General features: G+C 56.9%; 6 protein-coding genes across 6 annotated transcripts; 3 read left to right on the forward strand and 3 right to left on the reverse strand.

Annotated features, from left to right (window-relative positions):
• Positions 1 to 5,488: 5,488 nt before the first annotated feature.
• B0H64DRAFT_320072 (uncharacterized protein) lies at positions 5,489 to 6,844 on the reverse strand (the record flags this gene model as incomplete). Its single annotated transcript, XM_062800449.1, has 1 exon — positions 5,489 to 6,844. The coding sequence occupies one exon, from the start codon at positions 6,842 to 6,844 to the stop codon at positions 5,489 to 5,491; it is 1,356 nt and encodes a 451-aa protein (XP_062660720.1).
• A 1,642-nt stretch (positions 6,845 to 8,486) lies between these two features.
• Positions 8,487 to 10,276, forward strand: B0H64DRAFT_120760 (Metallo-dependent phosphatase-like protein). The gene is made up of 3 exons (XM_062797943.1): positions 8,487 to 8,719; positions 8,799 to 8,859; positions 8,917 to 10,276. Exons 1-3 carry the CDS (start codon positions 8,576 to 8,578, stop codon positions 9,879 to 9,881), a joined length of 1,170 nt encoding a protein of 389 aa, XP_062660721.1. The 5' UTR covers positions 8,487 to 8,575; the 3' UTR covers positions 9,882 to 10,276.
• Positions 10,277 to 12,232: 1,956 nt separating this feature from the next.
• Positions 12,233 to 13,336, reverse strand: B0H64DRAFT_120800 (uncharacterized protein). Its single transcript, XM_062797944.1, has one exon. The coding sequence runs from the start codon at positions 13,075 to 13,077 to the stop codon at positions 12,379 to 12,381; it is 699 nt and encodes a 232-aa protein (XP_062660722.1). The 5' UTR covers positions 13,078 to 13,336; the 3' UTR covers positions 12,233 to 12,378.
• A 1,476-nt stretch (positions 13,337 to 14,812) lies between these two features.
• B0H64DRAFT_120838 (uncharacterized protein) lies at positions 14,813 to 17,108 on the forward strand. Its single transcript, XM_062797945.1, has one exon. It carries the CDS (start codon positions 15,133 to 15,135, stop codon positions 16,897 to 16,899), a length of 1,767 nt encoding a protein of 588 aa, XP_062660723.1. The 5' UTR covers positions 14,813 to 15,132; the 3' UTR covers positions 16,900 to 17,108.
• Positions 17,109 to 18,203: 1,095 nt separating this feature from the next.
• On the reverse strand, positions 18,204 to 20,433 carry B0H64DRAFT_120845 (MBOAT, membrane-bound O-acyltransferase family-domain-containing protein). Its single transcript, XM_062797946.1, has 2 exons — positions 20,095 to 20,433; positions 18,204 to 20,029 (listed from the first exon to the last, which is right to left on the reverse strand). The coding sequence occupies exons 1-2, from the start codon at positions 20,256 to 20,258 to the stop codon at positions 18,376 to 18,378; spliced, it is 1,818 nt and encodes a 605-aa protein (XP_062660724.1). The 5' UTR covers positions 20,259 to 20,433; the 3' UTR covers positions 18,204 to 18,375.
• Positions 20,434 to 22,915: 2,482 nt separating this feature from the next.
• Positions 22,916 to 25,009, forward strand: B0H64DRAFT_320635 (kinase-like domain-containing protein; the record flags this gene model as incomplete). The annotated part of the gene is made up of 2 exons (XM_062800476.1): positions 22,916 to 24,356; positions 24,420 to 25,009. 2 exons carry the CDS (start codon positions 22,916 to 22,918, stop codon positions 25,007 to 25,009), a joined length of 2,031 nt encoding a protein of 676 aa, XP_062660725.1.
• Positions 25,010 to 25,829: the final 820 nt, after the last annotated feature.

Below are 25,829 nucleotides of genomic sequence, written 5' to 3' on the forward strand. Positions count from 1 at the left end.
GGGCTTGGTTTCGGACCCACCAACTGAGAAGGGCTGGGGTCTGGCCAATGTGGGTCCATCTGGGAGTCAGGCACGCCAAGGGAGGTTTTCTTGTCAGGGGGTCAGGGATGTGGGCGTTGCTGGGATAATTTTACCCTGTATCCAGTTACGAAGATTACGCTGCATGCGTACAGCCGGGGCCACGCATGCTGTCGCCCAAACGGCGAGCATGCCGAGACAACTGCGATTGGACGAAGTCGCCTGCCGTTTCGATCCCTCCCCATAGACGCAGCCCGGTGATCGGGGTTTGCGACTGAAAACCGAAAAATGGGTTTCGATCTCCTTGGCCTTCCGCTCTCGTTCGAGAGCGCCGGCAAACGTGACGAGCGCTGACTCACAATTCGTCCCGTTTGCTGATGATAACGGTCGCGGCCGGTCCTGTGTGGAGTCTGTGGGTTGCGGTGGCTGGAATCGATGTCAGACAAGCACCCGTGGACCATCCCTCCTCCGTCGGCTTGTGCTGTGTACGTGAGCCCGAGGGTGGCTTGTTATTCGCGCACGGCTGGGGATCGAACGGGTGGCGCTCTCATCGAAATAAATACATTGAGAGCGAGGTGATGCCTGCTCCCCTTGCCTGATCCTGCGGCTAGCTCGAACAGATGCTGACTGCACATCACCAGACCACTGGCGCGATGTTGGTGATTTCGGTCTAGATTTGGTTTGTAAGATTCGATGCATTTGCGTTTGCAATCCGGAACGCGATTTCACCCGAATTCCACGATCGGGTGCTCGCGTTTTTGAGAAGTCCAGGCTCCAGCAGACCGATTACATAAGTCCCAGCGCGGCCAAGTCTAGACCAAGGCCGCGAAAGCTTGCGCCAAGAAGGCTGGAACCAGCATCTCCGCGTAAATCTCATCACGGGACACCGCAGAACCCAAGTCCAGCATCGCCAAATCGGCGAAAACTCGCAAGAGCGACAAGGCGCGGGACAAGCAAAGGCGTTTTCCATCCTGCCGCTCTTTCTGGGAATTGGTCGAGGACGGGGAATGAGGCTCCGACAATGAAACTTCGACTGGATGAGGGTACCCCACTCTTTTCAGCTTGCAGCTGCTTTCTGATCGGCGATTCCCAGAGGTCCCTCGTCAAGCACCGTTCTCGCACTCAAGGACTGAAGCGGGGCGTTCACAGCGAGCGCTGTGGCGCCCTCAATCATTCCCGAATGCAACTTGTAGAAACTTCCGGTTGCACCAAGAAGCTCTCCCCCTCCCCCACCCCTTTCCTTTCAGTTTCCCGTTGATGGGAAAGTCAGTTCATTGGACTCAAGAAAGAAAAGGAATCATTTCGTTCATGCGGGCTCTTTCCTTAGCGGGACCCTTCTTCCGACCTTAATATCCTGCGGGACGCAGGAACGTTTCACCTCAGACCCACCTCTACAGAACGTGCTCAATCTCAAGGAAACAACTTGGTGGATACCGGGAAAAGCCAAACAATTCGCATGCAAACCTGGAAACGCATCTTTGGAATTTACAAACGCGTTATCTTTTTTGCCCAATCTCTCCGCCCGACGGGATGCGAGGAAAATCTTGTTGATCAGGCGCTGACCGGGCGACATGGCCTCAAAGTCCAGCCCTATTCCAAAGGACCCGCTGTCTCAGCCATCTCCCGTGCTTGGCATGCGAGTGCAACGTTCGAGACCGATCGATCGGATTCTCGCTTTCGGCCAACCATCGACAAAAGTGTTGCAGATCTCACACTTGTTGAGAAGGTGGAAAAAGCAAAAAGACATGCATCGACAGCACTCCTTTTCCCCTTTGCCTTTGCTGATCTTAGCGACACATGGACCAGTGAAGATTGGTCTCTCAGCTCCTGTGCGACATGAGTTGGTGTTCTTTTTGATCGTCTTTTGCGATTCGATCGCCCCCAAGATCGATGAACGGGCCCTTGGATCGAGGCTAACGATCCGACCTCCGCTCGATTCATCTTGAGTTGAGCCGTGTCAGCAACAACAGGCGATAGCGGTCATCTTGATCTGATAGCGAACCACTATTCGGCAAAGATGTCCCAAATTTCGCGGATGCAGGATGGCCATGGGTGGCTTGCCATATCAGCCGGGTTGGGGACGATCCGATCTCATTACATGTCCAGTCAGCCACATCACCTTATATCGAGTTTCCGCTCCCTCATCGGCACCCTCATTGCAGCTGAACAACCTAAGCTCGGTTACAGCCATTCCCGTGAAGCTAGTATGCCGGCATCTTGCCCCATTCGTCAACTGCGATGATGGCCTGTCATCGCCCCCACGACCTTTGTTTCGTAAACTTACAGCGCGACAGTACACCGTTCGTCGCGGAGCTTGCATGCTAGCCCCCTTTCTACCTCGTCCCGTTGTGTGTTGAGTTTGCGAGGCTTGGTACACATGCAATTCAGCATCGATCGGACGCGGCATCGATTTCAGCAGCATCAATCTCAATATCCTCAGAGATTAGGAAGACCGCCCTGACCATCGGCGACGTACATAGAAGAAGCGGCTCCAGAACCTCGCATTGCTCTCAGAGCCAGCCAAGACGCGAAGCTTTACAGGACACGCGCAGGGTTTCGTTGAGGATACCCGCTACCCAACTTTTGGCCTACCATAACGGTCACCCCCGCGGGAGAGGTAGGTTGTCACCGAAACCGACCAAGCCGACGTGCTTCCACTCGAGGTAGGTACGTTGCCTGAGGACGGAGTCATCGTTGACGCGTACTCACCGGGCCCCGCAATCAGTCGACAAAGAAGACCACAAGTTCCAGAACCGACCGTAACCGGCGGTCTGGATATCATCTCGCCAGAAATGGAAGGCTTACCCGGGAGGTCTCGCATTCGAAACAGACCTATCTACCACAGTAGCTTTGTTTAGTCCTTTCGGGATGCGTTACAGTTATTACACCGGCCGCCCAAGCAACAAGTGGGATGACCGCTGGAGTTGATCCCGGCGCTGAAGAAAAATGCCAGGCATCCGGGATGCTACCTGAAACAAGAGTAGACCAAAGGTAATCTCCCTCAAGGCTTCATCGCATGTGCATCAGATATGGCATGACTGTGGGGGACCCGAGAGGATACTAGTGTTGGGGATCATCTGCAATAACCGCCATCGGTGGGAGTTCGCGATAGTCCTCTCGGTCCGCCAGTCATCACCATAGGCGGTCACTTCCTTGGCCGTGGATCTTCCCTGGTGTATCCTCACCAAAATGCATTTCCTCCAGTCTGATACACCCTCTGCATCCCCTCCCCATCACCATCAGACCATAAACGGGTACGGCCGCCGCCGCCGCATTGAGGCCACTTCCGAACACTTTCCCTTAACTTCGGGCATCCAACTTGTTCGAACCCTTCCGAGACACCTCGGAGGTTCCAACGGCTCCAACCCCGCCATAACCTCCGAGTCATGGCCGTGGCTGAAGGTGAAATGTTCCCGCCCGCCACAATAACGCTTCGCCTGAACCGTTTGATGAGGGTTTGCCGCTTATAGCAGGCTCCAGCTCCTTTGCTCCATCTCCATCTCCATCTCCATCTCCATCTCCATCCCCAACCCTTCCCCATCCCCATCCCCGTCCCACCTCCACTTCACCCAAAGCGTCCACATATCCGATGGCAAATAAATAACGGGGAAAAAAACAAACACTCCACCACCACCCCTTCCATCTAACGTCAGACGGGTTGTCTGTCTACACAGTAGGCCGCGCGTTTGAGCGAGCGGGGAAGGGACCGAAGTAGCTCCATCCCTGCCGGACATGGGGGTATGTCGTTCGGCGAAGGCCACAGGAGGGGGTAGACAAGGAGCGGAAGACGGGCGGGGTTGTGTAAGTGGTACGTACGTTATGGGCGGCTAACCGGGCCAGGACATACTTCGAGCACCTCGATGGGTATGTACCTAGGTAGTAGGTAGGTGAGCCCGAGGCATCGGTGCCGGCGGCGTTCTCCGTTTGTTTGCTTGGGTTGCTGCATGTTGCTGCTGCTGCTGGAGACGTGGCGTTGCGCTCATGCGTCCACCGTGACGGCGTTCTCCGTTTGGCTGGTTTGTAAGCTGTTGCTGCTGAGGACGTGGCCTTGCATTGCGTGCTAGCTAGAATGGTACGATAGTAGGGGAGAGGGGGAAACGGGGCGGGGATGGAGAGGTTGGCGGGAAGTGCTGCTTTGTTGGACGGTGTTGGATGGTCGGCGCCGCTCGCCCTGCTTCGCGGTGGCTTAGTGAGAGGGTATAAGGTTCGGGGTCGGGCGGTGACACAATTCGGACGAAAGGAGGGAAAAAAGATGTAAAAAAACAAGCGGGAAAGCCACAGCCAGGAATCGAAAAAGGGGGACTGTGGTCATTCTCCGTCACGGCGGGTGGGGGGGGGGGGGGGATCGACTAGGTTCACACTTTAGCATTGTACTACCAAGGTGGTTTCCTCGTGATTGAAGACTAGCAACAAAAGCCAAAGTTATATACCACCCTCTCGCAGCTACTCCTCCTACGGTCGTGTGCTTGATCACCAACGCCGTCCCACATAGGATCACGGCAAGATTAGCTACCAGGATATCACCATCACCATCCACTCACAGCCGTAGATGTGTTTGACATCAAGATATCTTGGCTTCTCTATCTTGTTGTCCAGCTATGCTACCCCCGAGAACCGCAACTCCCCAACAAACCGGCTGGAAGCGCCCCGTCCCCTTCCCCTGCTTACCAACGAAAAAAGCAGGGAGCCACTCAGAAAGAGCCCCCCTCGACAGTCTAATATGTACAGCCCAAAGGGAAACAACAACGCCGGTCAGCATAGTTGGGCATGGCACTCTCTCCCCGCTTCCTTCTGTCAATAAGCCAAGATCACTTCAGTCGCCCAGACAACGGAAAGTAAAGGAAAATGGGGTCACCCTCGTTTTGATGTATGGCTGGCTATGACGGTACGAGTAGGTATCTCCAGTAGCGTTAGTCCCAAGTCGGACATATCCGGGCTGGGCACGCAGAAAATAAAAGAAGAAAAACGAGAAACAGCGCAGGCTAAATAAGAAATCCTCCCCTCTGTATTAAAAGGTCACCGTGGCTCCTGGCTACGAGTGTATGTACTGGTGGTGGTGCTTTAGCTCTGTGCTGGCTGTATCGGGCTTCATCGGGGTATTGTGTCAGGCCCAACAGGCCGGATACGTACAGCGATGTGCCAAAGCGGGTATGAAACAGGAGGACAAAAGGAAGGAAGACGAGACCTGGGGGGTAAGGTAAGTACAGGCCATGTGTGATGGACCGGGTGAGGGGATGGGAATCTGCTGAACGACGCCTGGAACCGAAAAAAAATCGTCTCTCATAAGCCGGCTTGTCTTTCCGGAAGTCTTCAAAGAAAATGGGTATGTGGGACGAGTCTATCCTCTGACTAGCGCAATGCTTGGTTGCAACCCGATAAGGTTTGGAGGCTGGGAGTGATGACCGCTGGCTCTTGATTCGCTGGGTTGACGGAATCCGGAACTCATTGCGACCAGGACAACGAAGCCGGCTCACATCACGATACAGCAACCGCAGCCTGCTTTCTTGTCCTCGGGCTCCTCGGCGGGCTCTGGCAAGCCCGGTGTTTGTGACGGCTGGGTTTGATGCGCGGGCGCCCTGGGGCTCGATAGAGAATTGGCCGCCGGTGTGTCGGAAATCCTGGGCATGGTGGAGTAAGAATTTGTTCTCCCGGGAAGCGTCGGGCTCTTGGGTTCTGCTTTCAGTGGCCAGTCTCCCTGCTCCTCGTTTTGTTCTTCCTCGGCTTCCTTCTCAGTCTCCTTATCCTGGGCGCCGCCTTCGGGGGGCTTGAGGAAGCCCTCGTCAGTGAGCGGCCTAAACTCTTTGTCGTAAATGCTCCCGAATTTGCCCTCCCGCTCCCACTTCTCCTGCTGCAACCGCTTCGCCACCGTTGGTAGCAACTGCTGGTCTGGCGGCAGCCGTGGGTCGGGCCGATAAGCCGAAACCATCCATGGAGGTTCGCCCTCCATCGGTTTGGAGTTGCCGGTGGAGAACTCACGTTCGCCGGATCGGGTGGACGGTCGAGTTGCGCCGTTGCCACCGTTTGTCGAGTCCTTGCTCGGGCCGCCTCGCGTCTTTGGTCGTCCTGCGGCGCCGTTGGCCGGCTTCGGTTTTCTCGCCGTAGTGACAGCGCCGGGCTTCTTCGGGGAGGAATCTGGTCGTTTGGGCTGTGGAGTCGAAGTCGTGCCTGGCGCCTTTGCAAGCCCCAGTGCGTTGCCTGTGCTACCACTCCTCGTACGGGGTTTGGGGTACGTTATACTATCCTCCTCGCCAGGGCTGCCATCTCGTTTCCGCGCCAGCCTCGTGTCTCGTGCGAGGTGCTCGTTTGGTAGAGGCACTGGGCTGGTCTTTGCCACGGGTATCCGGGACGAGCCTTTCCCGTTACCGTTGGCCACCCAGTGCCCGTCGACTTCTTCCAGAATCTCCTCAGGCCGCCTCAGATCCCAGCTGGGAGTGGCCGGTTGGTCGAGGAGCCTTGCGTCTGTTGTCGTCGCGGCCGAGTTCTTCCTCGACCTTGAGACTGTGTACTCGGAGCCTCCAATCGACCTGCCCGATCCGTTCATCTTATCTTGGCTCTGATCCCGCCTCGGCCTGTTTTGGCTCTTTGACCTCGCCCTATCATCCCTTTGGCGGGGAATAAATATCCCTGCGGCCTGCAGCTCTGCGCTCTCTATCTTGGCGAGCTTGTCGCGGTGAATCCATTTCGAGTTTTCGTCGCTGTCCGAACCCGGCGAGCGCCCGCCCGACACTTTCCTGGGCGTATCCTTAGGACGTACCCCGTTTGCGGTGTCCTGCTGCTCCACCGAGCTTTCGGGAGTTGCGTGTTCTTTGATGCTTCGTGGGGTCATATCCTTGTGATCGAGGTGGGAGGATTGAACGCCATTGAGGCCCTCGGGGTTCAAACCGCCTGCGCCTTGGTCCTCATCGCTGTACCCTTGCGGTAGGGAGTGTGGATTCGTGGTAGTGCGCATAGTCGAGTTCCCGTTTTGAGATGCCAGCGGCAGGCGACCAGATGTGGAGAGGTTGTGCTCGTTCAGTTGGGTCTTTTCATTGTGGAAGTTCTGCAGCGACAAACATAGGTTAGTCCGGTACATGCGTAAAACCTGGGCGAGTGGGGAGGAAGGACGGTTGATCGTCGTTGTTGGGATGTGGAGGGGCAGAGCAAAGCGAAGGCAGCATGGCATCTTACCTCTGTTTCGGCCGGTAGGGCATCTTCCCACAAATAAGGTGACGGCGTTAGAGCCGTCGCGGTTTGCGAAACGGTCGCCATCCTCTCATTAATGAGGCACCCCGCTTGCTGTTAAATGCCGGTCGGGTGTCTGCGAGGTTGGAGTTGAAGGGCGACCCGGGGTATCTGATTCTGGCGATGACGAGGCAAGATTGCAAATCTCAATCCACCCCGCCAGAGTCGTGGAGATGGTTGGGGTACGGAATATGGGGTGCCGCTGGAAGTGTTGATTGGATTCTTGAGGCTGTCGGCGAGGGTGGGACGATGGGTTGTCTCGTGCCCGGCCCAGCCTCCAGCGGGCCAAAATTGGCCAACGGATTCTCAATGGTTGGGCAGGAGGGTTTCCAGAATACACATGCGCCGGAAATATGCCCGATTGTCTTTGCTGCAATGTCCACCCCGCGAGTTTGCTATGGTTGGGTTAAGCAGCGTCGGGTATTGGGTCGGTTGGTGGCGGTGTGTTGTCAATCGTGGGTATTCCGATGGTGTTTCGTGGATCAAAGTTGGCTGAGCCTGCCTCTCGAAAAAAGCAATTATCCTTGCATCGGCGGGTGCCGGGTTCTCCCTTTCTATCCTCTGCCTTTTGTTTGTCTGGCGTCGCGGTAAACTGCAGTTCCTGGCAGCAGAGATCACGGGGGGATCCGTCGTCAGGAGGTGTGGCGGACTGCAGACAGGATGATGCGAGTCCTGAGAGTGAGGCTTGATTGCTGCAGCACTGACGGCGGCTGCCAGCTAGCAGATGAGGGGCGTTGGAGGGCTTAGATAGCGCATCACTCGACTAGCCTCCTTTTCTTTTGTTTAGTCTGGTGTCGATTGCTGCAGGCGATCCGAGGCCAGCCAACAACTCCAGCGAAATTCCTGAGTGGCGGCCTGTGAATGGCCCTCCTGTTTTCCCCAACGTGAAGAGCTTCGAGAATTCGCTTCAAAGGGGGACCCGTCGAATGGATCTGACAGGGATTCCAGCTCCATTAATCTGCCTGCGTAATGCCATTCGTCAATGATGTGGGTCATGTGGATTTCCAGGGTCTTGCTTCCCTATTCGGTTTGCCAGCCACTAACTACCAGCCATTCGGTCATCGACCGCCAACACCACTGAGACTCTTGTCGCCGCCACTCGCGATACCCGTATCAATCGTAAATTTCCCGTACCTGCCTAGCCATAACGGGGTATGAGAATCAACGGGATCGACTTCCGCAGCGGGATTCACGTTCATCTCATCTCCTAAACTTAATTGTCGCGACAACAGACTTGACTTTATGTTAATGGGCAGCCCTGAGGGTTCAGTTAACGAGAGGGCATAAAACCTAATATCGGAAAACCTAAGCCGAAATTTGAAGAAAAAAATTAATTATGTCCACTTCATCGACTGCTCGTCCTACACGGCGGACTAGGATCGTGTGCATCAGCGACACCCACAACTCCACTGTTAAGCTGCCAAAGGGCGATGTCCTAATTCACGCTGGCGACCTCACTAATCAGGGGAGCTACTCCGAGGCAAGCACCTCAGGTGATCCCGCCGTGTCCCAGGGGATGCGTTTATTTTTAAAGCGAGATGGCTAACATGACTGTGCAGCTCTCCAAGGCTGTTCAGTGGCTAGAAAAAGCCGACTTCGAAGCCAAAATTGTTATTGCAGGTCGGAACCAGTTCACAAAAGCATATGGTCTGCGAGGCGCGGACTGATACGGCGTAGGAAACCATGATATCACGCTCGACCGTGACTTCTACTCGAAACATGGATCAAGCTTCCACAACCAAACACCCCAAGATCCGGCCGAGTGTCTGTCACTATTTACTTCGAGTAGCACCATCACTTATCTCCAGAATGAGAGCGCTACTGTTAGACTAGCAAGTCCCAACGGCCCCGGTACCGAATTCACCATCTTCGGGTCCCCTTACAGCCCTCGGTACGGCACATGGGCATTCATGTACCCCCGCTCATCAGGTGAAGAACCAGAATCGTCAGGGCAGGCCAACACGGCAGCAGAGCTATGGGCAGCCATTCCCCCAACCACCGATATCCTCGTCACCCACACGCCGCCCTACTCGCACTGCGACGACGCTTGCGGCTGCGAGGAGCTGCGGAAGACGCTCGCCAAAGTACGGCCCCGGCTCCACGTGTGCGGCCACGTCCACCAGGGCAGAGGGGCAGAGCGCGTGAGGTGGAACACGGACGACCTCGCCGCCGAAGACGAGGCCGTCGCCGCCGCCGAGGCCTCCGTGGAGGCGTGGGAAGATCCCCACCCGGATCCCTCATCCGCCAAGATCAGCTTAGTCGACCTCACGGCGCGCGGTGGGAAGCGGCCTCTCGATTTTCACAACGCCGCACGACCAGTCGGCGACACGTCCGACCGCCGCTTGCCGGACCCAGCGCAACGGGTCCCGTGCGCCTCGTCCCATCCCGGGCCCGGGGGTCAGGATAGGGTGGTGGGGCCGGGGGATCCGGTAGTGCGGATCGGGAACCCTGATTCAGCTCCAGAACATGGGGGCGCCGTCATCTCTGAAAGCACGGGGCAGCCGGTGGCGATGGACCGCACGGGCAGACGGGAAACGTGTATTGTCAACTGCGCCATTGTTGCCACCGGTTGGCCGCATACGGGGGGCAAACGGTTCAACAAGCCCATCGTGGTTGACCTCGACTTGCCCGTGTGGAGGTGACGATATCGACATTGACATATCGGTGCATATTGGTCTCGAGCAAAACATGCTAGAATCCGCGGAACCTCATTGCATCCCTTCATATGTCCAGTATGGAGCTCAGTGAGTGACATGGGAAAAGACGTCAGGTGGCTGGCCTCCTTTCTCTTGTTGAAAAAGCCCATACTGGATGGGATCACGAGCTAGGCGGAACGGCGAGGCAGACAACTCACCACCGATCCGCTTGGATATTGCCCCAGTTGAATTTCCTAACTATCCTTTGGCCGACGTCGATTAGGGCATCCACCAAAAGTTTACGTAGGCAATAATCTCCTCCCTACAACTTACACAATATATGATTCATCCGGAACTTGCGTCAGCTCACCTCAGAGCTCAGCCTCGATGTGGTGGTGTACGCTGGGACGATACGACCCTCCACATGAATTATTGTCCGAATACAGGACGCGAGAGTAACTCTTTGGTATAGTAAATCATCCGGTGGCTGCATCAGCTCCCTCACACAGCCGTTTGCCGTATTACGCAGTCGCCTCGTAATGCATTCTCGTTTTCGAGCTCAGGAACCGGGCTTAGAAAGCGAGCTTGGCCTTCAGCCCGGCGGCAACGATGCAAGCCCGAGGTGACACCGGAGCTACCGAAGAGCCCCCCGCCCGTCTCTGGAGAAGAGCTGCAGCACCGAAGGACAAATAGAAGACGTGGAAGTTTTTCGATCCGAGGGCGAGACAACGAATTGGAGCCAACTCCGGGCGGCTCACCGCCACGCACAAAACGGCCAACAGCGTGTGACATGTGTTACTCGGTGGGCATCGGCCACGGACGAATGGCAGATGAGGACTCGCTCAAGAATTTTTGCTCTCGATTTTCCTGACCGCATCGTCTTACCCTAAGATGGGTGGGTGTCACAAGTCGTGGTTCATCGAACGAGAATCCCGTCCCCATCGAGGGGAGAATTCTGTGACCGATCCGCGTCAAGAATATTCCGGTACCAGTCCCTGTGCCGCTCCCACGAAACTTTCTGCACTTCGATGAATCCATGGATGGTGTCTCTCGAGGTTGGACGAAGGAAGCGGGCAAGGAGGGGTAACGTGCATTTTCTGGCGGGGTAAAAGTCGCAGCTTCTGGCCTCCGACTCGCTAAAGCGCAACGTGGGTCTCCTGAGCGGTGCAGAAAGCTCCAGCAGACCATCGGGAATACAATCCTGTTACGGGAAAGGAAGTCTTGTGGGAGACAGTAGTCTCACTTGGAGAATGGGGGTCTGAAGATAGCGTGGACCGGCAATTCCGCTGATCTTGAAACGTGGATCGGGAATGACCATGTTCGACAAGAAGAAAACAAGAAACGGATACTGGCGTGTCTTCTGAGCTTCTCCAAGTCTCAACAGCTGACCACGACCGACCAACGGTTGCCGTCCGAGCCGTCCAAACCGTTGCTTACCTCCACCACCAGCACAGGGCACAGTCAGCGGCACCTCATCCCTTCAGGCACCACGTTCCCGTCCTTTTTTGACAGCGGGTTGATCCGTGGGGAAAGCGCAACAAGCGTTCCGATCGGCTTGTGTGCCCCATGGCCCGCTTTCCCCCGCGGCGGCCGGTGAGACAGGCCCATCGAGTGCCGCTGAACGCCCTGCATATTCGGCCTCGGGCGCAGGTGATTGGCAGACGCGCCTCGCCCCCACCCCAGACCTGCCCCGCGTTGGCCGCTGATAGGACCATCGCCAGCACATGCACCGTCCATTCACAGATCGTTTCGGTCGGTGCACCACGCCAGTGCTGAGACGTTGGCAGCTTCTGGCCAATCACCCAATCCAGACGGGAGGGAGGAAGGGGAGGCCCAGATGGAAGCAACCCTCCAATGACTCGCGTCATCAACGTCGGCTGCTGCTGGCCGGGCCAAAGGTGGCCCGCGTGGTTTGTCGTGAGGGTGTGCGGTGCTCCCCCCAAGGCTCACCGTCGGGTTCACGGCGCCCCAATCATTGCCGTCCCGAGGTGTCGGTGTTGCATGGCCCTCCGCCTTGTGAGGTGAGCAGCAGGCACGGCAGTGCCACCGTACCTGCTTCGAGGCCGAACGGATGGGCCAGAGGTGGTTGGCTGGGGCGGTCGTGGTGTTGGTGTTGGTTGCTGTCGTCCACACCATGCCGGAGAGGGGAGGGGAAGCGTCACAGAGCCTCGTGTTTGAAACTCTTACTGGGGCAACGGCAGCGGGATTGAGCCCCGTCTTGGAGAGAGACTTTTACCTAACATCCGCAACGGATCCCACCTCACAGTGGGCCTTGACTTTTGCGAGTCGATCTACGGTTGAAAAGAGACAGGAGAGAACCCGCGGCTGGCGCCGATTTGACGATGAAATTTGGGCCAATTGGTGGGTGTTCGATCATGGTTCGTCAATTCCATTGCATGTCACGCCTCCGAGGAGCCTTGAAAGTCATGAGGAAGCCTCAAAGGTGATGAAATAGGCGCGGGGCTTCCTCGAGGGGGGTTGATGGCTCGTCCCCTGCAGGACATCACAACCGAAGGGGAATGGTTGGCGAGAGCCACAGAACGATAGCCAAGTCGCCTCGCATGGCTGCGTGTGTCCGCTGGCTGCACCACACTGGCGCAGCGTCGCCCCGGCCGTCATTTTTGCAATCGAATCGGGGCTCGGGAACGGCTTGGTTCCTCTCCAGTAGTGCAACGCTGGCTGACACTTCAGATGGGATGAAAAGCGGGAGCTCGACGGGAGATGGCCTGGCTGCGAACTGCCGCATGATGGGGTCTTGCAGCTTGTTGAGACATGGCGCCCAATCTTGCATTTCCATTGCTCGATGAAGTTTGCTTCGGGGACGTGCCTCGACAGCCGTAGCGGCGCATGGGTTGAGACGAGGCAGGCGGGGTTGCCCAGCCAGTATGAGGAGACGAGACGAACTCGTGATACAGGCTTCTGACGGACAGGCCCTGTGCGGGATGCGAGGAAGGGTTGCTAAAAAGAGCGTAATGTAGGGTAACTGCCCGCCAACGCAGCACAACAAACAAGACAGGTTGTGTTGGCTAGTCAGTTGGTGACCTGTAAGGCTACTTATGTAGTTGGTGGCTGTTGAGGCTGACCGGAGGCAGAAGGAATCACGGTCCCTTTCCCCGGCCATCCAGCAAGCTGGGACAGCGCTTGGAATGCTGTCGAACATTCGACTGCCGTCCTTGATTGATGGGGACGACCCATCGCCCATGATCCCAGGACCTCGTTGCCGGGTGAAGACCTGTGCTGCATCTTCACCGCCGATTGTCTCCTTGCGGCATGAAACACCGACCGCTCCCTCTCTTTTCCGATGCGCACCGTCCGCTATCGGCCCGGCACCGACAATTGTTTGAATCACGGCTTCATGCTGCCCTGGGCTCTCGCCAACATTCTTTCCGAGCCGAGGAGCTTAGGCATGATCAGTTTTGGGAGGATGCGGATCCGGATGTACACAGTAGTTGATCGTTCCCAGCGTTGCCACAACCAAGATAGAATATCCACAGGCAGCCCGTTCCTGAGACCTCGTTTGGCCGCCACAGCCACGGGGGAGTTAAAGCCCAAGCCACCGGTGCTTGGATTTGAACCTCGGAGCTTCGCGTTGCCCGTTGTGGCACAGCTGAAACTTCAGACGCCAGTCATGCGATTAGAGTAACTAATTCTTTTCTAAAAGAAAGTCCACGTAATTATACCGGGCTCGTTGACCTTGGAAGGGTGATTTCATCCCAGCGTTCAGCTTCCACGTTGCCACGGAAGGCGACTTGCCTTTCTGTGGAGCTCAGCTGTGGCTTGTGATTCATCGCATCGCAGTCTCGCTGCTTGCCGAAGCCCGGGTGGGAGGCCGCTTGTGCAGGGGTCGTTATGGCCTCGCCCGGACGGTGTTGTTGTTTTCGTACCTATCCGAGCGCGGCATGAATGGAGGCCTTGCCATCGGAGACCGGTGGCTGCGGATCTGTCATGATGCGGCACCGGTCGCGTCAGCTTAACGTTAGCAGCGCCGCCGTTGAGGCTGGAGCAGTTGGCTGTCTTTGCTCGCGCTCCCCGAAGAGAGACGTGGGCAGCGCCCGGAGCAGCTGCATCGCTAGCGGCAATAACGAAAGCTGAAGGAGACAGAAGCCGACAGAATTCAAAGGACGACCGACCGAGAGGGAACTCTTGGCCGGCAAGAAGAGGGGATGCCGTAAGCCATCCTAAATGGGAGAAGCAAGGTACGAGAGACCAATCGACGACGCTCACTGTAGCCCCTGTCGACCCACCTTCTCCCCACAACCACCCGCAGCGGACCCCCCTTGGCCCCCTCTGGTGTCCACAGGGAAGCCACTGCTGCTTCCTCACTGGCAGCGACCTCTCTTGCCCCCCAATCGATTCCATTTCCCTCCTTTTGGCAGGAACGGGGCCCGGGGATCAGCCATCACCCGCCGAAAGGTGCACCCCCCCGAAGTGCCCCACTGCCCTGGCCGCTGCGTGGAAGGTCCCCTCACCCGCCCTGGCCGCTGCCCGACAAGCCATCCATCCATCCCGCCTTTCCCAGGTCCCGACCCTTCTTGAGCGGGTGATCTCATGGCATGTTTCCATCCCTCTCTCTTATCACCTTACACCACGACAACCACCACCTGAGCTCGAACAATAGGCCGGATTTTGGGCTGGTCCTGACCATCTTTTGCCAGCGGGCCAACAAACAGGCCGACTTTTGCCCTTTTTGTTTTGCACTTGCCATCGACAAGTCCCATGCCGAGGGAATAACAACCGAGCCACGATCCAAGACGGCAACGACGGTTGCTTGGTGCTGGGGCGTACTCCACCAGCCGACCTGTTCATCCCATATACAATACGCCCCCTTCTTTCCACCGCTCCCTTTTTAGTCCCATTCACCCCCCCGCTTGTTGTCCTACGACCTTGCAACAACACCCCCCCTCAAACCATCAACACACTGCATTTCTTGTACATCTAATTGTTGTGCTGCCGGCCGCCGACCACCGACCCCCCCGCGAGCAGCCAGCCTTCCTTTCATTCCATCGCCGCATACGCCTCCCTGCACAACACCACCCACGCTCCTTCTACCGGAGCCAAGGTCATCTCGTCGCACCTCCGATGCAATAGCCACCCGCAAAAGTCGACTGCCGACTGCTGCTGCCTTCGCATACGACTCTTATACGACGTTCGTCTAATTACCTCACCGGCTCACTCGTTTTCCCGCTCTCTCTATCAGACGCCCAGCGCTGGTATTTGACGGGAAACCACTTTTCTCGCATCTCAAACCTTTCCCAAGATGACCTCCTCTCTACCCCCGGATCCTTGGAAAGCTCTTGGTATCGAGAGGAATGCAGACAAGTCGGAAATTCGGACTGCATACAGGAAGCTGGTGCTTAAGTGTCACCCGGACAAGATCCAGGATCCGACGCTGAAGGCACTGAAGGCCGATGAGTTTCAGAAGGTCCAGCAGGCGTGGGAGCTGCTCAATGACGATGCTGAGAAGGCAAAGTACGAGCAGAAGCTTCGGCTCGCCGAGCTGCAGCGCGCTGCCAAGGTCCAACAGGACGTAAAGAACTCGCCCAACACCTCGGTTCCGCGCTCGTCGAAACATGCCACGTACGAGGTGCGCACTGCCGAGCCGGCCTCGCGGTACAAGAGCTCGTCGAAGGTGTACACATACTCCACGACACACACCCGCTCGCACGAGGAGATGCCATCATCCCGCGGCTACAATATATACGAAGACGTTGATAAGCAGGCTCGCAGGGCCGCGAGTTACGAGAAGCCGTCCAAGCGGGATGACGAGAGGCGTGAGCGAGACCGAGACGAGCGGAGACGCAGAAGAGAAGATGAGGCGTTCAGGTTACAGGAGAAGGAACGGGAACGCGACAGGGAGAGGGAGAGGGAGAGGAAGAAGGAAGAGGAGCGTGAGCGCAAAGCCGAGAAGAAGCGACTTGAAAGGGAGCGGGAGAAGGAACGCGAGAAGGACAGGAAACGGGATGCCGAAGATAAGGCCCGCCGCCACAAGCCCTACGTAGAACACTACGAGACTTACATGGGCGACATCGACCTCGGCGTCGAGGAGATCATCCTTCAGGACGAGGAGTTTGTCACATCCACATCCAAGCCAGAGAAGAAACGGTCCTCGAGCAGGAAGCATGACGAGACACGCGACCGAGACCGCGAGCGCGAGCGCGACAGGGATAGGGATCGGGAACGGGAACGAGATAAGTCGAGCTCGCGCCGGGCCAAGTCACCGCATGCGAACAGCGAGCGGAAGCATATCAACCTTTACGAGAGTGCTGCGAGTTACTTGGTAACCAAAGGCAGTGCTATCAATCCCTCAACCGCCTTCTGGAAGTCGCAGACCCCTCCGGAGCCTTCGTACATCACACCACTCGCGCCGACTCCGCCGCCTGCCGACTTTGAGGATGATAGCATTCTCAAATCGGCATCCCGTGCGGCAGGTCGCCGTGCCTCCAACGATCCTGCGAGGTCCAGGGAGAAGCTCAAATACGAGCCAAGCGATGTCACTCCCACGGCCCGGCCGGTCCCCCCCTCCCTTCCCAAGTCGTACAGCACTCCTCCTATAGTTCCAGAATCTCCTCCGCGCGTCAGCCGGTCGCAGACGACGCCGCACGATTCGTCGTACAGAACGATGCCGCACCTGCCCCGCACCCAAACATGGGCTCCTGGCAGCACCTCTACCCCTGTATACTATGCCGACATCGAGTCCGAAGACGACCGGGACCGCGACCGCCGCCGCCGTAGCCGCCGCACACGCTCGCCTTCGGGCCAGTCCACTCGGTATAAAGTCGATAGCGGCAAGACGTCCAAGCTGGACTCGCAGTACTCGTACGGCGAATCTCCGACTTCGACAAGGCGGTACGCGGGTGAAGAGCATCTTGGGCACTCCCCGTCGTCGGCAACTTACGCCAGTGCTCCCTTCTCCCGGGTCAAGCAAAGCAAAAGCTTCGGGGTGGACGATGTCAAGTATGCTCAGTACGACCAGCCAGCGTACTACTCCTCACACGGCATGGACGGGTATACCGCCAAGGCCTGAACGCTTGGCGGATGATCAAGAGGCGAGAGGAGATGCGCCTCTCGTTCTCGGTGTATTTTCTCCCATCTGCTTGTTGATTTCTGTTATAATCTCTAATGAGCGGATGATGGTAAGTGTCAAAGATGAGGTCATGATGATGAGTTTTATGGTTTTCTTTACATTCCCTCTCTGCCTGTCGCTGGCGTTCACGGATCTCGGACGGGGAATTTTGGAGTCTTGGGTGTTTTTCTTTTTTGGCTTGGTTTCATTACACAGCATTGACATGAACGACGAAAGAGCGTCATGGAAAAAAAAACAGTAACGAACCAGTCGTGTCTTTTATCTCTCATTTTGGCTATGGGCCTCCTCATCATGATGGCGAGGATTTGGCTTCTAGGGGCTATCATGGCATGGCATTTTGAGCGGGTGGGTCAGCATGGATGGATGGTTGGATGGACGGTTGGATGGATCGATGGGTTCAGATGGAGAAAGGCTGGGAAAGGGACGGTCTGAGAGGGCATCAAGGTCAGGAACTGGGAGCTATGGACAAGACTCAAACCTCGAAAGAGTTGAAGCTTTCCTCGCTTGCTACTTCCCGAGCGAAATAAATGCCTACCTCCAAGGACCTGGCATGGAATGGGAGGAAGGGAATTGGAATGACTGGATGAGAGCATCTTATTTGGATCCTTGTTTCGTCGTCGGTTTTGGTTCCCTTTTTCTTCTTCCCCCTTTTTGGATGTACTTAGTTAGCTATGACTGGGTGATGAATGCCCCTCTACGCACAATACAAATACAAAGACAAAATGATGCACGCTTGGTTTTCGGTGTCCTTTGCCGCGATGACCTTCTCGAGAATTGTATCGCGGAGTTTTGGCTAACTAGATTCGCTTTCAATCTTGGCCATCACATGAATACGAAGCTGGCTGGCTAGTAATGTCGTCCCTTCTGCGACAAGGTATGAGTTTTGATTTCTATTTGTCATAATCTCATGTAGCACCGCTGGTATCGTGGACAAGCACGAGATATCTGCATCTACAAGTCTTGTTTTCCTGCCGCTGTATCTGTCCAATTCCAATGTAATCATGCCAAATGTATCTTTGTATCCAGTTCCTGCACATTCCCCGTCGAAGTGACGATGATTGTCTCGCTGCATCACCGCCCCACTGATGTTCTTCACGAAGCCACGTCAGGGATGGATGGCCACCTCCAAGTCCGACGGGGGCAATTGGAAAACGGGGCGCCCGACCCAACCCGACCAGACCAGGGGAAACCTGTCCGCCTTGCCTTTTGCGCGTGCGCGCCCGCCCCGCGCAGAAACGCAAATGCCCTGTCGGATCGTCCGGCCCATGCAAGCTCGCAAGAGGTTGGGCAAATGCGACTCGTGTGGAGGAAGGGTGTGCTCGGGGATTGGGGCGCAGGTGTACCACGTGCCCGCATTGCCGACCCTCCCTCCTCCTCCCCCGGCACCCGCCCACTGGCTTGCTCTGCGGTTCTGCCTCATACCAAGACGTAGAGTGAACAGATCTGCATGGGAATTGAAAAAATAATTATTAGTTTCATTCGTTCTCGGTGTTGTTGTTTGACGCGGCGGGAACAGGGACACGTAAAAGCCAAAAGCAGACTTACTAGGCTCAACCCCAGGATCATGCTGCACCAGAAGCACACATTGTTGAAGGTCTTGCGGCCCCTGACCCACTTGGTCCGCTGCAGCATGACGATGGGGAGCTGCAGCATCTGGCAGATGAAGCCGTAGCCGCGCAGCTTCTTGGTGATGCAGGCCATGACGATCTCGTGGCCGAGGGCGCTGACGAGGAAGGTGATGACGGTCGCGTTGGCCTTGCCGATGTGGGGCCGGCTGGCGCTGTAGACGTGGCGCCGGAGGAAGCTGTAGACGGGCACGTTCCACTCGCGCGAGAACTCCATCCAGTCGGTGCTGTTCCACCAGTCGCTGTAGAAGTGCCGGTCCGCGAACCGCGTGATCTCGGCGCAGGCCCCGAGCACGTACTCAAAGATGACGAGGAAGACGAGCAGGAAGGTCAGCATGAAGGGGAAGAGTAGCCAGGAGATGGTCTCGGCCAGGATGAGGAGCACTTCGAGGGCCGTAAGGGCCGAGTCGGCCGTTCGCAGCGACGGGTCGAGCCTCTGTGAGGCATCGACTAGGGCTGGGAGGATGAACTCCTCCGAGATGATGGTCAGGAGGAAGATGCAGCCGAAGATGGCAGCGATCTTGGAGAAGAGGTTTTGCCAGTCGATCTTGTCGTTCCGCGGGTACTCGATCTCGTAGCACAGGGTCGGACAGCATATGTAATCGGCATAGTTTGGCCAGGTTAAGTTGGCCGGATACGTTATTGTGCCGATGGGGCTGGTTAACTCCCGGGCCAGGTCCTCACGGAGCTCGACAATCTCATCACTGTCCACAGGGACGTCATCTTCGCCCTCCCCCACCCCCTCGCCTGCCGCATCGGCTCTCTTAGGGCTACCCGCCATCGCGCCCATGGGGTTGTCTGGGGTCGGGTAAAGATATGCCGGGGCCCGCGATGCGGTGGAGGGGTTGTCAAGGGAGCGCAGTCGCTTCTCGGTCTCGCTAAGATGGCCGTTGTAGAAGACGTAGGAATGCATCTTCATTAGGAGAACCATGGTATGGAGCAAAAAGAAGACCTGAGACGTCCACGTCCAGCCCAGCAAGAAAGGCACGGCAATCCACAAGGCCAGCCACAAGACCTGGTATACGCTCATGATGGCCATGCCGCCCTTGGCCCACGTCAATGCACCTCCGGCTGGTGCAGCGCGGAAAATGCGTTGCAAGGGGAGAGAAACGGCAGTGGTGGCCACCATCAGAAAGTCGGCAATGGCCAGGTGCCAGAGCTTGACGGTGAACAGACTCCATATCTCGACGCGGAGTGGGTACCCGGTGTCTTTTATATTCCGTAGCATGGATGTTATGGCCATGATGGCAAGCCCAATCCAGAAGAGGTTGAAGAAGCCCCGGAAATCGCGGTAGTCGCTGTTCGGATCAAAGTGCGACACGCGGCTTGCGAACTCGATGGTTGGGAAGAGGCGGCGGCGCTGCTCTGCGCGGGCCTGCTTTCGGGCCGTCGAGAGGGACTTGACCGATGGTGGCGCATCGACGGGTACCGGCGTGGAGCGACCACTATGAGCGGGAGAAACGGTGAGTGAGTCTTCTGGTTCGAAAGGTTCAATACTCGTCCGACCTACCTTGTTGAACCAGTAGCGTGGCCATTGCTGGGGGGTTCGAGCGTGCCGTTTGTCTCGGATGCGTTGCTAATCTGCGACAGCTGGGAATGGAGGGGCTTCCGTGGTCGGGGCCGCACGAGGTAATCGCCGGCGGCATCCAAGACATCGGCCGAGGTGGAAGCCATTGTGCGGGAGATGGATCAGTCGCAGCGCAGTCGGGAAAACCACCGGGCACGGGGCCTTTTCTCTCCTTTTTGTCCGGGGGTGAGCGACTTCAATCGCAACGTCAACAGCCCAGTTCAGGCGAAGTGATTATGTCTCGTTTGGTTCCACCGCCTCCTGATCCAGCAGGTCGCAAAGGAAAGGTTGCTCTAACCCGGAGATGGATATTGGAGACGAGTATTGGAGAAAACGGGTATCGAAGTCGAATTGGGAATGGATCGCCTTCTTTTTCGCGAGTCGGCAGGCATCAATTGGCGGTAGAAAATAATGATAAAAAAATGACAGAATCAACCAATGCACTCCTGGGTCAAACTCAATGTTCGGTAGTCAGCCATAGCTTACTGACATATATTTGGATGCCCATCAGGGCGGCGCGGCGCGTTGCCTCGGATGGTTCCATCATCCTCTCTGCATGTTCCATTTTCCATCTCTGACCAACGGCGCATCTCGGCAGTCGTCAGCCTGTCCTGTTCTTCCTGGCTTGGGAAGCGTCAGCCAACTACGTCACTGCCACGTGATTTGCCTGTCCTTTTGGCTGCGGCCAGGTACGACAGGGGTTCAGATAGGGAGTTTCCCCGGATTGAATTCAGCGGGGCACCTGACCCATTTCATTTCAACTCTCTCTCGTCTTTGCACGAGCTTTGTCAACTTGTGGCGATTCCGAGGGACATGCAACCGAGCCCCTTTCCGGTCCTTATTGCGACGAATATGGCTAGACAACGTCCCTGAAAGCTGAAACTGGCTACATAGGCATCTATATTGTGCAGCTCAACCGACTCCCGATACCACAAAAGGATAGCCACAGTGTGGCCTCCCAGCGTTTACTCGATGGATGCATTCAGCACACAGCACGGGACGTGGACGCGGTATCCGCGGCTCTTGCATTTGATGCAGTTTCCACTTCATGGCCTCTACTTGTATATTTTTGCGGCAAACATCGTCCTTCCTGCACGCCCGGTCCGTGCCGCACAAACTTGTGAGCAGCAAAGGTCTGTAAGACGGGCCAGACGCAGTCTGGTGGTTCTCTGAAAAGTGCGACCAATTGGTGTCGAGGATTGGCCATCGTGGTGTTGCGAAGCCCAACGAGGGGTTGCTGGTCCTCGATGATCCTCGTCTCGTCTCGTCTGATGTAACACTCGAGAGGTGAATTCGTCGTTTATCCCTTTGTAACTCTACGAGGGACCCTTCAATCGCCAATCTCGGATAGACGCTCGCACCCTCTCCGGGTTGGGTTGATAGACTGATAAGCGGTTGCAATCGCGGCGAGCCCGGTGGGAGATATGCAGATGAATAAAGTATCCATGATGTGGCTCGAAATGCCACGCGGTACCAAGTATCACCGACTCGGAATGAGGCCAAGAGGTCTTACACTCGAGCAAACACGCCGATAAGTAAACTCGAGTTAAAACCAAGCGGCCTCGAGGCGGGCAAGACGGAGCCGAGGACCCACGCTACCGAAGCTTCCATTGTTCCCGATCGTCTTGGCACTTTGAGTCTTTTGGGCGCTCTTGATGAAGCGCGCAAACTGCGGCTTACTCTCTTTATGTTTTGAATTCGGACTCGGAGTTTTGTCACTCTTTATCTCTCTTTATCTAAACGGCCCCCTTTATATAGACGTCTGTGCCTGAGGTTTTAGCATCCGACATTAAAGGACTGCACCGATCCGATCACGAGCCGCCCACGGACAGCAACCCAACCGACGACCCACGTTCCTGGTTAAACTACCTGGTATCCGTACGGACTCTCACGGGCAATTTGCAGCAAACCTGCACCTCACCCTCGGTATCTCGCCTCACGCAGGCTGCGGTTCTGGAGGAGTCGGCGTTGCGCATCATAAACCGCGAAATCATCAGCGTGTGTTGAATGAAGCATTGGCGAAAAAGTATAGAAGGCACACCCCCACCTGCGAACTTTTCCCGTTCCACTCTACACACGTTCTCGACCCCGTTCGAGCAAGCTACGCTCGAGCTACGTTACCTACCGACGTTACCTACCTACCTAGTAACTTTACAAGACTACATTTACCTACGCGGACCTCAACATTCGGGATTCAGTGTCGTGCAATCACTCCTCAGGTAGGCTGCAGCCGTTCCTTAGCGTTATCACTCCAGCCCCCTTCTTGTTCGTTGGTGGACGGCGGTTAGTGCAATTACCAGCCCCTGGAACGGTGCAGTGGGAAGAAGTCCGCCCCTGGTTTGGCGCAGCCCCACTTGCCGCCCACAGTGCCGCCAAAGTCTCAGACGGGAGTCAGAGGGCACCCAGACGCTGGGGTAGTTACTGCGTAGGTGGCTCTGTTTCACGCACAACCCGCTGGAACAACCTCTCAGGGCTCCCACCTCACTCTGCCACGCCGACCCGGCGAGGTCCTCACACCCTCGCACTCCCGCCTCGTCGCCCACTTCACCCAGGCTCAGGTTACTCTCAACCGCAAGTGCGCACAGCCATGACCTCGACGCCCTTTCAATCGCTATCATCTGACAGAAGCGACAAACCAAGTGGACACAATGCACCTCTCGTGGACACATCGGCTGCGATAGTCGCTGCGGCGGCCCTCAACCGTCGCAACGCCCAAGCAAACTCGACAATCAATGTTGACTTTGTTGCTTCTCCAGTCTCTGACATGTCGGATGCCCCAGGTATCGCAGCATCCGTAGACACTATCCCGTTTCGCTCCTACACCATCGCTCCGTCACCCCCGGTGCTGGCTCCCGGGAACCGATCTCGGTCTCCGTCAGCCGTGCCCCTTGAAGAGTCGGGTCGCCTCACCCAGTCTCCCGACCACCTGGACCACACCAGAGAAACCGGCTTGAACCTGCAGACAGACCTTACGCACCCGGCCTACGGCTACGCGACGCCTGTCAAGTCCACGAGGCGCCCGGCGATCTCGCTGCGGAACCAATCCTCGGCTCAGTCGCTCCGGCCCATCTCGAGGACCCCGAGTCTCAAAGCCGGCATCTACGGTTCATTTGGCTCTGCCTCGGCCGCCAGCTCCACCGTTGCGAGTCCGATCATTTCTGCCATGGGCGACCTCACTCCGTTTCCATCGCCCCTTTTGGCAGGCGACTCGCCAGGTCCGTGGAAACAGTTGGGTCGGAGGATGTCGCGCGAGACTGCAATGTCCCCGCCAGCTTCGGCGCCACTGGACTCGCACGACCAAAACCATGTCGCGGGGACCGCGAAGAAAGGATACACAGGCCTCACGTCGGGTCCTGCGCCCGCCGATGGGACCAGCCAACAGCAAAACGGCAGACTCGCTCAGCCTCCGGTACACCACACGAGGAATCGGAGCATCAGCGAGTACATCCCGGACCCCATGTTGATACCTAAGCGCATGTCGACTATGTCTGGAACCCGTGTCAAACCCGACCTAAAGAGCGCCGCCGAGGGACACTTGCGACGCGAACCCCACCTCTCCGAAGCGAGGGGTCTGACCCCCATAGAGAAGCCACCCACACCGCCCCCGAGCGAATCATCACTGAGTACGACGGACTTGGCCCTACCTGCTAGCTCGGCGGCTAGTAGTAGCAAACAGTCAACGGCCGAGTATTTTGAGGCCCTTGGCCGATATGACCGAAAGCGGCGCCGTTGGCGGGCCGTCAGAGTGCTCGGCCAAGGCACTTTCAGCCAAGTCTACTTGGCCACCAGCCATATATCTTCATCTTCCTCCGATGATGAGGATTGCAGTTCAGGTACCGCCGGACAGAACCCGGATCAGGCTTCGGCTCGGCAGCGTCGATCCCTAGTAGCCGTCAAGGTCTGCGAGCACGGGCCCCGGGGAGGTGCATCTGAGGACCGCATCGAGATGAGCCTGAAGCGGGAGCTCGAGATCATGCAGTCAGTACGGCACCCATCGCTCGTGAACCTCAAGGCTTGGAACATCGAGCCGTCCCGCGCCATCCTCGTGCTCAGTTACCACCCCGGCGGAGATCTCTTCGACGTGGCGACTCGCCATCGCGACCTTCTCACACCATCCCTCATCCGCCGTATTTTCTCCGAACTCGTCGGCGCCGTCGCCTACCTTCACGCCCAAAATATCGTCCACCGCGATATAAAACTCGAGAGTATGCCTCCCCGCTCGTGTCCACACCCCCATACCTCCCCTCCCAACTAACATCCCATTGCAGACGTCCTCATCAACCTACCCCCATCGGAACTCTCTCCCGAAACCGACTGGACAACGTACCCCTACTCGGTCGCCACGCTCACCGACCTGGGCCTCTCGCGGCGCATCGCGCCGGACGAGAAGCTCGAGACCCGCTGCGGGTCCGACGACTACGCGGCGCCCGAGGTCATCATGGGCCAGCCGTACGACGGGCGCGCGACCGACGCGTGGTCGCTCGGCGTGCTGCTGTACGCGCTGCTCGAGGCGCGCCTGCCCTTCGACCCGCCGCCCGCGGGCCCGCAGGGCGTCGACCACGCCATGCAGATGCGCATGCGCAGCCGCACCAGCCACCGCATCGCCCGCGTCGAGTGGCGCTGGTTCGAGTACGGCGCCGCCGAGGCCGACGACGGCGAGGGCGACCACGAGGCCGAGCCCAAGAAGTTTGAGGAGAGGGGGCTGCTCGGCGCGATGGAGGTTGTTGAGGGATTGCTGAAGCGCGCCAGGAGTCGCTGGCCGCTGAGCACCGTCGGCCAGACGGAGTGGGTTGCTGGCGGCGTCCGTGTCGAGGGTGGTATTAGGTTTCGGGAGGAGGAGGAGGGCGAGGAGGTATGACCTTGGGGGTTTCTGCCTCTCTCTCTCTCTCTCTCTCTCTCTCTCTCTCTCTTTGCCTTACGCATAACCTAGCGGGGGAGGGGAGGGGAGTGGTATCACGGTTGAAGCCTCGAGAGGAGTGGAGAAAGGGGGGTCGGTGGTTGGAAGGGTGAGAGAGGAGGTAATCTTGCTGCATCTTGAAGAGCGAAGGGGGTGGACTCGGGCCCGGGGAAGGCCGACATTAATTTCTTCTATGCTGACTGACAAGGAAGGGGAGGCGAGGGGGAGGCCGTGGGATCCGTGGCCGGCTGAACTTCCATCCTGCTGCTGCTGTGTTGGTGATGTAAATTAGCATATCCTTTTTTCTTCTTCTTTCTCTTCTCATTGACTTATGACGATACAACAAGGGAAGAAGAAGAAGACGATGACGATGATGACGATGACAGACGAGGAAACGGCGTTTTTTTAAAGTACGAGGACTGGGGGCCAGCGGGGGTTTATATGCATTGTATTTATTTTGGAAGGGGGGAGGGTGGGTTGTTGCATCACATCATATCATTGTCTGTCAGTCATCATGCAGCTACCTACACCATAAAGGGGCATCTTATTGTTGCATTGGAATTGAATCAGAAGCAAACATCCACATAGGTCCCAAGCTGTCACCCTGTGCCAATGAGTTCGGATTCCCAAAGGAATCTCCCTCCGTGTTGGCGGCTGTGGTCATGTCAAAGCGCTGTACTTTCATGACGACGAGAGGTGTGCTCCCACCCAAGGCTAACTAATTATAGGGCGCTTTCAATATCTTTCATTTTAAATGCTTCGTATGGCCATGCTGGAGGGT

Source organism: Chaetomium fimeti, assembly GCF_033439085.1.
Source record: "Chaetomium fimeti strain CBS 168.71 chromosome Unknown B0H64scaffold_3, whole genome shotgun sequence".
NCBI classification, from domain to species: domain Eukaryota; kingdom Fungi; phylum Ascomycota; class Sordariomycetes; order Sordariales; family Chaetomiaceae; genus Chaetomium; species Chaetomium fimeti.

Excerpts from the sequence above, each read along its gene's own strand:
- B0H64DRAFT_120760 (XM_062797943.1), top strand. The coding sequence starts at position 8,576 with ATGTCCACTTCATCGACTGCTCGTCCTACACGGCGGACTAGGATCGTG. Across the intron at positions 8,720-8,798 it reads ATCAGGGGAGCTACTCCGAG|CTCTCCAAGGCTGTTCAGTG; the intron begins GCAAGCACCTCA and ends ATGACTGTGCAG. Across the intron at positions 8,860-8,916 it reads AGCCAAAATTGTTATTGCAG|GAAACCATGATATCACGCTC; the intron begins GTCGGAACCAGT and ends GATACGGCGTAG.
- B0H64DRAFT_120800 (XM_062797944.1), bottom strand. The coding sequence starts at position 13,077 with ATGGGCGATGGGTCGTCCCCATCAATCAAGGACGGCAGTCGAATGTTC.
- B0H64DRAFT_120838 (XM_062797945.1), top strand. The coding sequence starts at position 15,133 with ATGACCTCCTCTCTACCCCCGGATCCTTGGAAAGCTCTTGGTATCGAG.
- B0H64DRAFT_120845 (XM_062797946.1), bottom strand. The coding sequence starts at position 20,258 with ATGGCTTCCACCTCGGCCGATGTCTTGGATGCCGCCGGCGATTACCTC. Across the intron at positions 20,030-20,094 it reads CACGCTACTGGTTCAACAAG|TGGTCGCTCCACGCCGGTAC; the intron begins GTAGGTCGGACG and ends TCCCGCTCATAG.